At 36.1% G+C, this 13,112-nt stretch overlaps 1 protein-coding gene and 1 pseudogene across 1 annotated transcript; one reads left to right on the top strand and one right to left on the bottom strand.

The window, feature by feature from the left end:
* Window positions 1-282: 282 nt before the first annotated feature.
* LOC107017882 lies at window positions 283-4,263 on the top strand (annotated as a pseudogene).
* A 60-nt stretch (window positions 4,264-4,323) lies between these two features.
* LOC107016949 (probable protein phosphatase 2C 33) lies at window positions 4,324-10,470 on the bottom strand. Its single transcript, XM_027916050.1, has 5 exons — window positions 9,625-10,470; window positions 8,181-8,570; window positions 7,974-8,091; window positions 5,247-5,470; window positions 4,324-5,141 (listed from the first exon to the last, which is right to left on the bottom strand). The coding sequence occupies exons 1-5, from the start codon at window positions 9,637-9,639 to the stop codon at window positions 4,683-4,685; spliced, it is 1,206 nt and encodes a 401-aa protein (XP_027771851.1). The 5' UTR covers window positions 9,640-10,470; the 3' UTR covers window positions 4,324-4,682.
* Between the last annotated feature and the right edge of the window lie 2,642 nt (window positions 10,471-13,112).

The following is a 13,112-nucleotide window of genomic DNA, read 5'->3' as shown; positions in this document are numbered from 1 at the left end:
GTAAACACTTAAACTCGAATAAAATTAAACAAGTAAATACATGTATCCTATGTGGCATAACACACATAGACCACCACGTATGACACAAATTGACATGTAGAATGCTATGTAGGACGCATATGCCTACTCGTTCAACTTTATACAAGTTCAATGACTTACTTGTGCACATCCGAAATTGGACGGCATAGATCTCAGCTGAGGCTGAGTAAATAATAAGATCATACTTATTCTGGACGTCCTGCTGGATCAGATATGAGTCATTAGTTGACTTGAGCAGAAAGAGGAAAATTGAATACTTTGTTGTTCTTGTTTGCATATTTTTGGTATCTCAATGGATGGATTGGCTGAAACAGGATCTTCTTCTTCTTTGTGGCCATGCACTTATGATGTTTTCTTAAGTTTTAGAGGAGAGGATGTACGGAAGAACTTCGTCGATCATCTATATACAGCTTTGCAGCAAAGAGGAATTCACACTTTCAAAGATGATGAAAAACTTGAAAGAGGGAAATCTATTTCACCTTCACTTTTCAAAGCTATCGAAGAATCGATGATTTCCATCATCATATTCTCTCAAAACTATGCTTCTTCTTCATGGTGTCTAGATGAGCTTGTTAAGATCATTCAATGCATGAAACTCAGGGGACAGATTGTTCTTCCTGTCTTCTATGACGTGGATCCATCTGTCGTAAGAAAACAAAAGGCAAACGTTGGTGAGTTCTTCGCTAAGCATGAGTTAGATTTCAAAGATGATATAGAAAGGGTGAAGAGATGGCGTACTGCTATGACAGAAGCAGCAAATGTATCTGGTTGGGATTTGCCAAATATTGCTGACGGGTAAAGTTATGTGTACTTTTCACTCATGGTTTTCGTCTTTCCTATTGTGCCTTGTTTTCCATAAGAACATCGAGTTTGTAACTCATTTCTATCTGATATCAGGCACGAATCAAAGTGTATCGAGCAAGTTGTAGAATGTGTCATGGAGATATTAGGTCATACTGCTTCTGATGCTACTGAAAATCTCGTTGGAATACGCTCAAGAATGGGGACAGTGTATTCCTTGTTGAATCTGGAGTCTGATAAAGTTCAATTCGTTGGAATATGGGGAATGAGCGGAATAGGGAAAACAACTATAGCAAGAGCCATCTACGACAAGATTTTCCGTTACTTTCAAGGTGCTACTTTCCTTCATGAAGTTGGAGAAACTTCAGCCAAACATGGTATCCAACATTTGCAGCAGATACTTCTTTCTGAGCTACTTCTGTTAAAAGATCTAAGAATAAACAATGTATTTGAAGGAACCAGCTTGGTAAGAAGACGACTAAATGGGAAACGAGTCCTAATTGTTCTTGATGATGTCAATCATGGAAACCAGTTAGATGCCCTAGCTAAAAGCCATGACTGGTTTGGTGCAGGCAGTATAATAATCATAACAACAAAGGATAAGCAGTTGCTTCGTCAATATAACGTGGACAAAATGTATAAAGTGAGTCTGTTAAACACTGATGAAAGTATTGAACTCCTTAGTTCGTATGCATTCCAGAATCGCCTTCCTAAAAGTGGATATGGAGAGATCATAGCTGAAGTTGTTCGGTATGCTGGTGGTCTTCCATTAGCTCTTAAAGTTTTGGGTTGCTCTCTGTATGGCGGAGGCATGATTGAATGGAGAGAAACAGTGGAGAGACTAAAACAAATTCCAGAAGGCGAAATTGTAGAAAAACTCAAAGTAAGTTTCAATGGACTAAGTGAGACTGACCAAAAGATCTTCTTAGATATTGCATGTTTCTTTAAAGGGAAGAAGAAAGGTTCTGTCATTAGAATTCTTCGTAGTTTCAGTTTTACTCCTGTCGTTGGCATAAGAAATCTCATCGAAAAATCTCTTGTAACTGTTTCAAAAGGTAGGATTGTGATGCATCAGTTGATCCAAGAGATGGGTTGGCATATTGTTCGCAAAGAAGCTTCAAACAATCTTGGAAAGTATACTAGGCTCTGGTCTCCCGATGATATTCTTCATGTACTATCTGAAAATACGGTAAGTTTATATATACTGCAGCATGAATCACGTTTCAATCGTTCAGGAGAAGTTGAATACATAGTTCCCTAATGTTACACTTCATTCCTTTTGATAGGCCACAGAAGCTGTGGAAGGCATATGGTTGCACTTGCCTATTCCGAAAGACATAAATGTTGGTGCAGAAGCCTTCAAACCTGAGGCTGCTCAAGATACACAATGCAAGTGTCTCCGTAGCTCCAGATGATCTTCCTAATAAATTGATATGGCTTCATTGGCATGGCTACCCAATGAAGTCACTTCCAGCAAGTTTTCAAGCAGAAAGGCTTGTTTGTCTGAAAATGCAGTATAGCCGCGTTGTACACTTGTGGAAGGGAGTAAAATTCCTACACAAACTGAAGTTTCTCAACCTTAGTCACTCTCAAAAGCTAGTCAGCTGTCCAGATTTCACGGGGGTGCCCAATCTCGAGAAGTTGGTTCTTGAAGATTGTTCAAGTATAATTGAGATCCATCCTTCTGTGGGATATCTCAAAAATCTTGTTCTACTAAACCTGAAGAACTGCAAGAATCTTAAGAGCCTTCCAAACATTATTCGATTGGATAATCTTGAGACTTTAATTCTTTCTGGCTGCTTGAAACTCGCGAATTTCCCAGAAATCATGAGTGACATGAATTGCTTATCTGAGGTCTACTTGGAAGCTACAGATGTAAAAGAGTTGCCTTCATCAATTGAACGCCTCACTGGCCTTCGATTGATGAATCTAGGCTACTGCAGGAATCTTACAAATTTACCAAAAACCATAGGCAGATTAAAATCTCTTAGGATTCTTATTCTCTCTGGATGTTCAAAGCTAGAAAAGTTGCCAGAGGAACTGGGACATATAGAAATCTTAGAGGAACTCTATTGCGACGAAACTGCCATTCAAAGCCCACCATCATCCATTACACTATTGAAGAACCTTAAGACCTTATCTTTTCATGGATGTAAAGGCATAATATCTCAGTCATGGAGTTCACTTTTCTATGCATGGCTTCAGCCAAGAAAACATAATCACAAGCCAACAAGTCTGATGTTTTCTTCCTTTTCTGGTTTATTTTCTTTGAGGAAATTGGATCTTAGCGACTGTTGTATGTTGGATGAAGGAATTCCTAGTGATCTTGGATGCTTGTCTTCTTTGGTTGAGCTAAATCTTAGTGGGAATAATTTTGTGGATATCTCTCAAGCAAGTCTCAACATGCTTCCGCGGCTCAGAATCCTTGAGCTAGTGGGTTGTGAGAGGCTTGAAAGGTTGCCAGAACTTCCAACAACAATAGAGGAAGTTTTTGCAGATAATTGTACATCCCTGATGACTGATGACATGGGAATATTGACCAACTACAAGATGTTACAGCGAATATCGTTCACTAATTGTGTTGGACTACTGCAGAATCAGCAGACGCGTGACATGGCTACCTCATTGTGGCTTCACCTATTCAAGGTCTCTTTACGTCTTCACCTTTACCTGTCGTTATCTTTGTATCCTTTACTTACATACATTCGAGATCAGACAGTTGATCAGCCTGAGTCTCTTAACTAATATGAATGTTGTGATTGTGTGCTGCAGAAGTGCATTGTTAAAAGTGGTCACTTTAGCATTTACCTACCTGGAGAACAAGTTCCAGAATGGTTTGGCTACAAACTCAATGGAACTTCAGTTTCACTGCAGCTGCCAAACGATTGGTACAATGATAAATTCATGGGATTTGCCATCTGTGTTGTGTCTGACCTAGAAACAACATGGTTATCAGTTCATGAAGGTTACCTACAGGAAATGCCAGGCATTTCGATTGAGTTTACAATCAAAAGCCACCTACGGAGGAGCACAAGTTGCCTAATGAACATTGGTTTTGTAGGGACAAACAAGAATGTTGCTTCAGATCACACATGTCTTGCCTATGTGGCATTTGAAGAGTACTGGTCAATGTACAAAAACCACTTAGACACCCCAAACAATTGGTATCAAATCGATTTTTCTGCAAACTCTTTGAGGAAACATATATTCCTAAAAAGTTGGGGAATTCGTCTCGTGTACACTGATGACTTACAGAGTTTCACATCTTGAGCGATTTCCAGATGAGGTGTGTTCTCTCTGCTTTATATGCATGCCTGGCTTTTGGAAGTATTTTGAAAATAATAAAGCAAATGTTATACTAAAACATCTCAACCCCATAAATTAACAAAGTGCAAACGTTGATCAAAGAGATATGAACATAATCAGCAACTTGAACCAGAAAAAAAGGACTGCATTACCACACATTATTAATCAACATAACAATGATGGAAAAACACACAATCTCGATATCTCTTTGATAAGGTACACACAATCTTGGTATATATGCGAAAGAAAAGAAAGCTAGCAACCAAGACAGGAGAGTTGGTTTTTACAAAAATTCCACTTTTACCAACACTAGGAAGAGAATGGATGATTCCCAGACACTCTAATATAGCTGGGGCCACCTCTCCAGTCTACAACAAATATAAAATGCCCCTAAGTTTTTTTTTCCTCCCAGTAGATAGATATGTGAGACCTTAAAATGGATGGAACTAAATAAAATTGAAAAATAACCGAAAGAAATAAATCCAAACTTTGAAATCTCACCCTCTGTTGCTTCTTTGAGTTCGATTCCAGACAGTTTAATTCTCGTCCTTGTCAGGCACAAACCTTGGCAGTGTCAATAATGTGTTCAGCCGGGAAACCCCTTCCAGTGCAGACCATTCCGCCCCCACCTCTGAGAGCAGTTCCTCATGTTCTGATGCTTCCTCTATCTCTTCTTCTGAAACTTCAGCTTCTCGAACAGTTCCAGAACGAGTAAATGCAGTTGGACCTGAGGCATCACCTGTCTTGGCACCAACTTCATTTGCTTTCATTGAGACAGTCTTGTCACTGTCTTCTGTATTGGAAGCAGTGGACAAGTTGTTTGAGTTTGAATCAAGAAAAAGGCAAACAACTGCACAATCATCAACTTTAGAAGTAGGGTATTTTGTCCTCCAGGCTCGAACAGCTGATTCAACTAGCGATCGAGCTGCACACGAACGGGATGAAGCAGATGCAACAATCTTTACAACTTCATCATTTGTAAGTACATCCCATATCTGTCATAAAAATTAATTTTAGACTAGGATAAATAAGATGTAATAAACATTGAGCAAAAGAATACCAGAACCCGTTACAAAGTACTAAAAGCTGAAGTTTCATACCCCATCAGTTGCCAGAACAATGAACTCATCTTTTCCTGTTAAACGCCTATATGATATTTCGGGTACAGAGATGAGACCAAAATCCTTCAGGCAAAAATCTCCAAAAGCACGTGCCATGGCAAGTCCAGGAGAGTCACTATTTGGCAACCACACTCTTGCAACCTCTGGTTCATCGCGAAGAGAAAAAACACGCCCTCTACATTTACGAATTCTTTCAGCCTCCGCTGTAAAATTAGGAAGAAGAGGAAATTAGGAGAACATTAAATTGAAATAAGCACCAATAGCATTAAACAGTAACCTATCCCAAAAAGATAAAACTATAATGCTTTCATTTTTGCACTAGGCTTTTGTCCGTTTAATGCATCCACCAGAAAAAATCTAAAAGTTCAGCTTCCAAGAATTTGCAAAGCAAGCATCTCAACAACCTAGTGAAATCCCACAAATTGAGTCTGGGGAGGGTAGAGAACACATGCCTTACCACTACCTCTCTGAGGTAGACAAACTACTTTTGGAAGACCCTCGACACAAACAAATCAAAGAAACAATTAAAAGGAAAACGGAAGTGGAGAGAAACATGAAATCTAATAGCAAAACAGTGTGGAGTATATATCCAAGAAACCATAACAACAACAAGAAGGTGCAATCACCTATACACATTAAACCACAAATGATATCAGATGCCAAAATACACCTACTAGATGAAAAGGCTAATACTACGACCAACACGGTGCTCTATACTACCACCAAGCCAAATACATGAAAAGGCTACTAATATGACAACTATCAACTATCTAGTAAGTACTAACCTTCTACCCTTCTACCCTAATATGTGACTTACATACCCTTCTATCTATGGTCATGTACTATGGACATGTACTTGGTAAGCTGAAGTTCTGCTATCACCTGTCTAACTAATTCTGTCTAATCACTTCTCCTTAATACTTTCTCGACCTACCTCTACCTCTCTTCGACCCTAAAATATCCTACCTCTCACACCTCCTTGTAGGCATCCACACATCTCCTCTTCACATGCCTTGCCATCTCAGTCTCCCCTCCCTCAACTTGTCCACCACATAGGTCACTCTCACTTTGTCCCGGATATCCTCATTCCTAATCCTATTGCTTCTGGTATGCCCACACATCTATCTCAACATCCTCATTTCCTCCACTTGCATCTTTTGAGCCTAGAGTTCTTGACTAATCAACACTCCACCCCATACAACAGAGCTGGTCTAACCACTATTCTATAAAACTTGCCTATAAGTTTTGGTGGTACTTCCTGGTCACACAAGACTCCGGATGCAAGCCTCCACTTCATCCGAGCAGCACTAATATGATGTATGACATCATCGTTGATCTCCCAATTTCTTTGGATCAAAAACCCCAGATACTTAAATCTTTCTCTCTTGGGGACAACTTGTGTATCAAGTTTTAACTCCACGTCTGCCTCATGCTAAACATCACCGAATTTTACACTTCAAATACTTTGCCTTGGTCGTGCTCAACCTGAACCCCTTTAGACTCTAAAGTTTGTATGCACACCTCTAACCTATTGTTAACTCCGACATGAGTCTCCTCGATCAAAACAATGTCATTTGCAAATAACATACATCATGGCACCTCACCCTGAATATGTAGCGTCAATTCATCCATCACCAATGCAAATAGAAGAGCCAAGTGTTGAACCCTAGTACAACCCCATCTCAACTGGGAAATGATTTGAGTCTCCTCTTGTTGTTCTTACTCGAGTCTTGACTACATACATGTCCTTTATCGGCCCAATGTAAGCCATTTGTGCACTTTTTGACTCCAAGCATCACGAAAGGACTTCTCGTTTCCTCTCCTTGTATTTCTCCATCAGTCCCCTCCTCACAAGATGAATGTAGACAGTAGTTGATTGCCCTACCATGATTGCAAACTGGTCCCCTCATCCTCGTCTCCACCACCTTCTCCCAATCTTTCATAGTGTGACTCGATAATTTTATACTCCTATAATTGTTGCAATTTTGGATATCACCCTTAATCTTGTACTACGGAATCATTGTAACTTGCCTTGTCTATGAATTTCGAAAACTCAACCGAAATTTCATCAAGTCCGATTGTCCCCGTTCATCTTACACTGCAGTCTTAACCTCCTCAACCTTACAACACTTACAATATCCACAATATCCAAAATCCCACCGACTCTGACAACTCGGAAGTTGGTTTGAAAGTCGGGTTTACTTCATCAGAAGAAAAAAAAAAGAAGAGAGGACAAAATAGAACATAGTATCTGTTTTTTTTAATTAAGGATAGAACATGGTATCTGTTATGGTGATTGATGAGCACCATACAGAAGCTCAGTTCTTTTCCCTTCCAAGTCCTTCTAACTTTAACCTCTCTTTTCCCTCATTGGAAAAGGTTACTTCTATAATTGCAACATAACAAACAATATGTGGAAAGTTTTTTTTTTTTTGAATCAAAGCCAAAAGAAAAAAGGTCACTATGGTTCATAATTGAGTTGAACAGAAGCAACCATTGCAGCAAAATTGAAGTTTGTACATTTAGGGAAGGCCAAATCAGTAATGGTTAGGTAAAATGAAATTTTTATGCCAAACTAAATGACATCATAATTCATCAAATCAACACAAGTTGGTAATCTTGTGAGATGATCAGCACAAAAGCAAAAATCCAGAAAATTGATCCATCATCAGTTCAATCAGCCCTATGCAATATAATGAAACCAACCTGGTAGATTAGGCTTCAGATCCACTGTCAATTGTACAGCAGTTAGAGAACCATCTTTGTCTCTGGTACCTAGAATTGCTCGGGAGTCGCCTACATTTCCTATAACAAGATCCTGGCCCTGCAAGAAAAGGAATTAATGGGGTTCATTCTTCCAAACGTTTCAGCATAATATCGAGCTAGATTCAAATTTCTGGATCTGTCAAGGACCTGTTTAATAAGGGTTACAGCTGTTGTCCCACTACAGAAGCAGTCAATATTAGTGTAGCTTTTCAGTTCCCTGTCCATAACCTTATAAGCCTTCAAAAATGATTCCTTCAAAGTCTGAAAGATCTCTGGGTGCTTTCCAGTCTCTTCAACATCAATTGAAACCCTAGAGTCATCGGCCGCGGATATAAGGGAAGCATCCTCGGGATATAGGCTAGCCCCAGCATTTAGACTGATCTCCTTTAGAACATCCTCACTTTTCAGACTAACTTCCCAATGTGCACTTAGCTTCGACGGAAGGGAATCTCTGACTCGCTTGGCAACCATATGGCCATGAGGACCGTGGCCATCAAAAACACCACAGAATACAGTATCTGTTCTGGAAGCGAAGTTCTGAAATTTAACCATAAAAGATGTATTAGGAGATGCTCACCATATAAGACAAAATCACTAGGAAAAATCAGTGCAAGAATGAAAAAATGTGAACAAATCCTCTAGGCATGTCCAGGAAACTATAGCCTATCAATCTAGAAAGAATGTTATCAGTAGTTTATCACAGTATCTGATACATTATCGTGTTATTATCCTATTTTCTCCCACATGCATCCACTAAGTTCTCGTTGTTCTACAGAATCGATTGCCAATGTTTTTTTTTTTTTTGATTGGTGGATCTTTCATGATTTTATCTTTAATCATCCATGCCTTTAAATGGGAATGGACATGAAGAACAAGTCTGTTAAGTTCCACTGTAATAAATAAACTGACTATGCCTCATCTGATGCTAGCAAGGTCAATAATGTCGAGTCTCCTATACACAAAACAAACTTGAAACCTAAAACAAAAGGGAAAAAAATAGATTTTTGAGTTTATCCATTCTGAAAGATGATTTCCTGGAGAATCTTGAAGAAGATAATGACCCGATACAAGTGAAGCACAACTAGTAGGAAAATTCTTTTTGATAAACAACTAGAAGGTTTTCAACTCTTTCAACTATCCTACAACAAGAGACAAAAGAAAAAAGAAGAGAGAAGGTTTCTAGAAGAGAACACATTATAGGCAGTAGCGGAGCCACCTTGTCCCTTCACTGAAAAAATACACTACGCAAATATGTAAAGGAAAATCCTTTTTGTATCTATAGTATTATTCGTTGAGTCCCTTGACTTCTTCATGTGTTAATTTTCTTTTTTAATATTCTGACTCCCATTAATGAAAATCCTAGCTCCACAGTTGATACGGCTTATTAGAGGACCCTTTATCGGCTGACGAAGAACAACAAATGTCACAGTTATAAGTAGTCACAAATCAGAGGGTTAACATAATACTGAGGTTAACAATCTAAGATCAAACACACCCAATATTGAAGTACAAGAACTACATAGGCAGCCTATAAAAGCATAGTCCAATATAACTATTTGCAACTATAGTAAGATGAATTTGAAGGACTAACCTCCCAAACAACCATGGCATCTTGATTCGTTCCTTTCTTGCCTTGCTGAGTGAATAGTGAAGCTGCCTCGCTCGATCCATTCAAGAACAATCGTCCAGGAGTCTTACGCAGCTGTTCTTCCTTGCATTTGTTGAAGGAAGAATTCCTAGATACCCTCCTACTCTTCTTCTTCTTAACTCCAACAGCAGATGTAGGAGAACCCGGAACAGGGGTCCTGCTTTCATAAGTTAAGCAGGACCCCGTCCGGAGTGCCCGGACTATATTCAATAAACAATCCAGAGCACCAACACAACCAACCCCTCTATTCTCCGTATTCGAATCCGTCACACCCGTTTTCTAATTACAAAATCCTACAATAATTTTCTTCAAATTCCAAATACCCAATTCTCCCCTCAATCCAACAAATCCACCCTTTTCATCCAGAAACATCAAAAAAAAAAAAAACAATTGCCAAATTAAAAATCTTTCAGCCTCAAAAAAGTGCTGAACCTTTTACAATCTTCAACAACAACTTTTTTTTCACCTTTCTATCAAAAAGGGGTTGCAGATCTATGTAAAAATAAGCCCACTTGCACCAAAATGATACCTTTATGAGTGGTTGCAAAAGCAAAGAATCCACCAGCTCAAAGAAAGCAAAGCATAATACTAATATGAAAAAGGAAACAAATAGAGAGATCGAATCTGAAGAAATGAAAGAAGAATGAATGAGAAGAGGGGAAGATTGAGAGGAGGAGAATAAGAATCGCAACAAACTAAAACAAGGAGAGAGAGATTAGAGATCACACAAAAACCGCAAACAAGACTTGTGTCTTTTTTTTTTTTCTTCACTAAATTTTAGAGAGACACACTTTTTTTGTTCCATATATATGCATTGCCTTGTAAAAATATCGGTGTTTCCTCTTGATTTGACACACCTTCTAAAAAATATGTAATAAATTATTTTTTAACTTAATTGTGTTAACGATTAAATACTTTTTTTTATCTTTAATTATTTATTCATTATTAAATTTATACTTATTAAAAAAATTATAATTCAAATAGTGAATTTGTCATTTCACTTTTATTAATTATGAAGTGGATGAAATAAAAAGTTATAATTTTTAAATAGTTATATCTTTTTCGACAGTAATTAGTTGAGGATATAATAAATAAAAAATATATATTTTTATTTATCAAAATGAATAACTAATTAGAAATAAAAAGACTAAAATTTAATGATAAGAATAACATAAACACAAAAAAATAAAATATTCCTTAATTTTTAAAAATTGAATAGCTATTTTTAATATACTACTGTAACAATTATTGTTAAGCCACAAGTTTTATATATATATATCTATATATGGGAAAAGTGGGTAGAGATTGGAGCTATGGGCCTATGGCTGCCATGCATCTCTGTCACTTTCATCACCAAATGCTATTCTAACTCTTTATTATTTTAAATTATATATTTTTTTATCTCAATTTATATTAACTAGGCATGGAAAAGTTTAAAAAAAGGAAAAAAATTTGAAAATCTATGATTTGAAATAAATCATACATATTTATCTGATTTGTAATTATTCATTAACAATAAAATATGCATTTTAAATAAAATTATCGCTAAATTTAAAAATATGTCATTCTATTTAAGATTGACTGAAAAAAATAGTAATCGTATAAATTAAGGCAAACTCATATGATTTTTTAATATTTAAAATTTAAATATTGACTCACATAAAATCACGAAAAGTAAAAATGAATGGGGGAGTACTCTTTAGCTTATTTACATACTTGATAAACAACCAAAGTACTTACAAATCAAGTGATTAAAAGCTCAAATCAGTCAAAAATGATAGTTTAGTCACTCGTAGCTTATGATTTTTCAACTTATAAACACTTTTGATTTGATCATGAGTTCTATTATTTTATCTTTAAAATATTATCTTTTTAAATTCTCAAAATATATTTTCTAAATTAGAAGAGATTAATGCATGATTACCCCATGAATTTTGTTCCTTATTTTCAAGATAACACTTAAATTTTATGAGAGTCTTATTATTCATCTAAATAATTTAAGGTGGTATTAACGGTGCAAGGTCAGAATTCGGAACACATTTATTCCGTTTATTTTTTCAAGGCATGTCCCTCAGTGTGGTCAGTACTGCATATTGTAGGGCAGCAAAGCTTACACTTGTTCACTAATTATGACGGTTAACCTGTGGTCTCTTTTGGACAATTCTAATTTTGAGAAACAAAATTAGTTTTACTAATCAATTACTAATGACAACTTATTAAATATAAAAAGATTACAATAAGGAGAGACTCACGCAAAATTTAAGTGTCTTTTTAAAAATAAGATACAAGGTTAGGAGGGGTAATTGTGTATTATATCTCACATTAAAACAGCTAACATCATATTCAATCTTTACCCATTGTTTCTCCTTTTCTTTACAAGGTTACTAACTAATTTTGTAAAGTTTCTGTAAAAAATGTAAGGGTGTTTTGGTCATTTTAAATAAAACAGTTTATCGTCACTTTTTTTAATCAAATTGGTCAATTGTATATTATGAATTTCTACACTTTTATCCGAGCATATCAACTACTTTGTATCAATTTTAGCACTATTATCCACATAGATAATCAACGGCATAATACATATATTAGACTCTAAACTTGGTTTCAAATTTTAACTTTGACCTCTAATTTTAATAATGCACATACACACACTTTAACTATCTAACTTTTAAATAAACAAACATATGAGTCTTACATGACAAAATACACATAGTACACCACGTAGGATAAAAAATGACATGTATGATGACATGTGTATCTATTTGTTCAATTTTATACAAGTCTAAGTGTCTACTTATGCACACCCAAAGTTGAAGGGCATAAATATGATTTCAAGCCAAGTTAAAGGGCATATTTATGTATTATGCCGATAATCAACTATATATAAAATCGATTTCAACATTCAATACTCACATTTGAATTTGCATCACTAAGATTCGTGGTTCATTTTCGATTACTAAAACACTGATTACAATTAAAAAAATTGCCTATAAATATTGTGATAATGATCAAATAATATTACTGTACACAAGATTAATTGTGAGCTCTAAAAGAGATGTTGTGTAACTATATGAGGAAATATTGTGATTGTAATAAGTCTCAAGAAATTTTTTATGTTTTCAAGGAATTGAAAAGAAAATATTATAATATTGAGACTATGAAATATGAAAAGACTTAATATCTTTAGATTACTCTAATCAAAGCGACTTATAAACATTTAAGCGAAAGATTATCTGTCTTTTTTATCTTGTTTGTTCTATACAAACATGAGTATGATGATGAACTCGCATGGGAAAGTAAACTAAAAGTTTACTAAAATTATGATCAGTTGGTCATTTCGATTCAAATGTGACGCAAAAGTAATTGAAAATTCACGTGGCTTTATATTGAAGAAGTAAAACATTCTTCAATAATTATCTTGTGTTGCTTGT

The sequence above is a fragment of the Solanum pennellii genome, chromosome 4, assembly GCF_001406875.1.
Source record: "Solanum pennellii chromosome 4, SPENNV200".
NCBI lineage: Eukaryota > Viridiplantae > Streptophyta > Magnoliopsida > Solanales > Solanaceae > Solanum > Solanum pennellii.
Note: the sequence above shows the minus strand (reverse complement) of the source record. Positions and strands in the feature narration are given on the sequence as shown.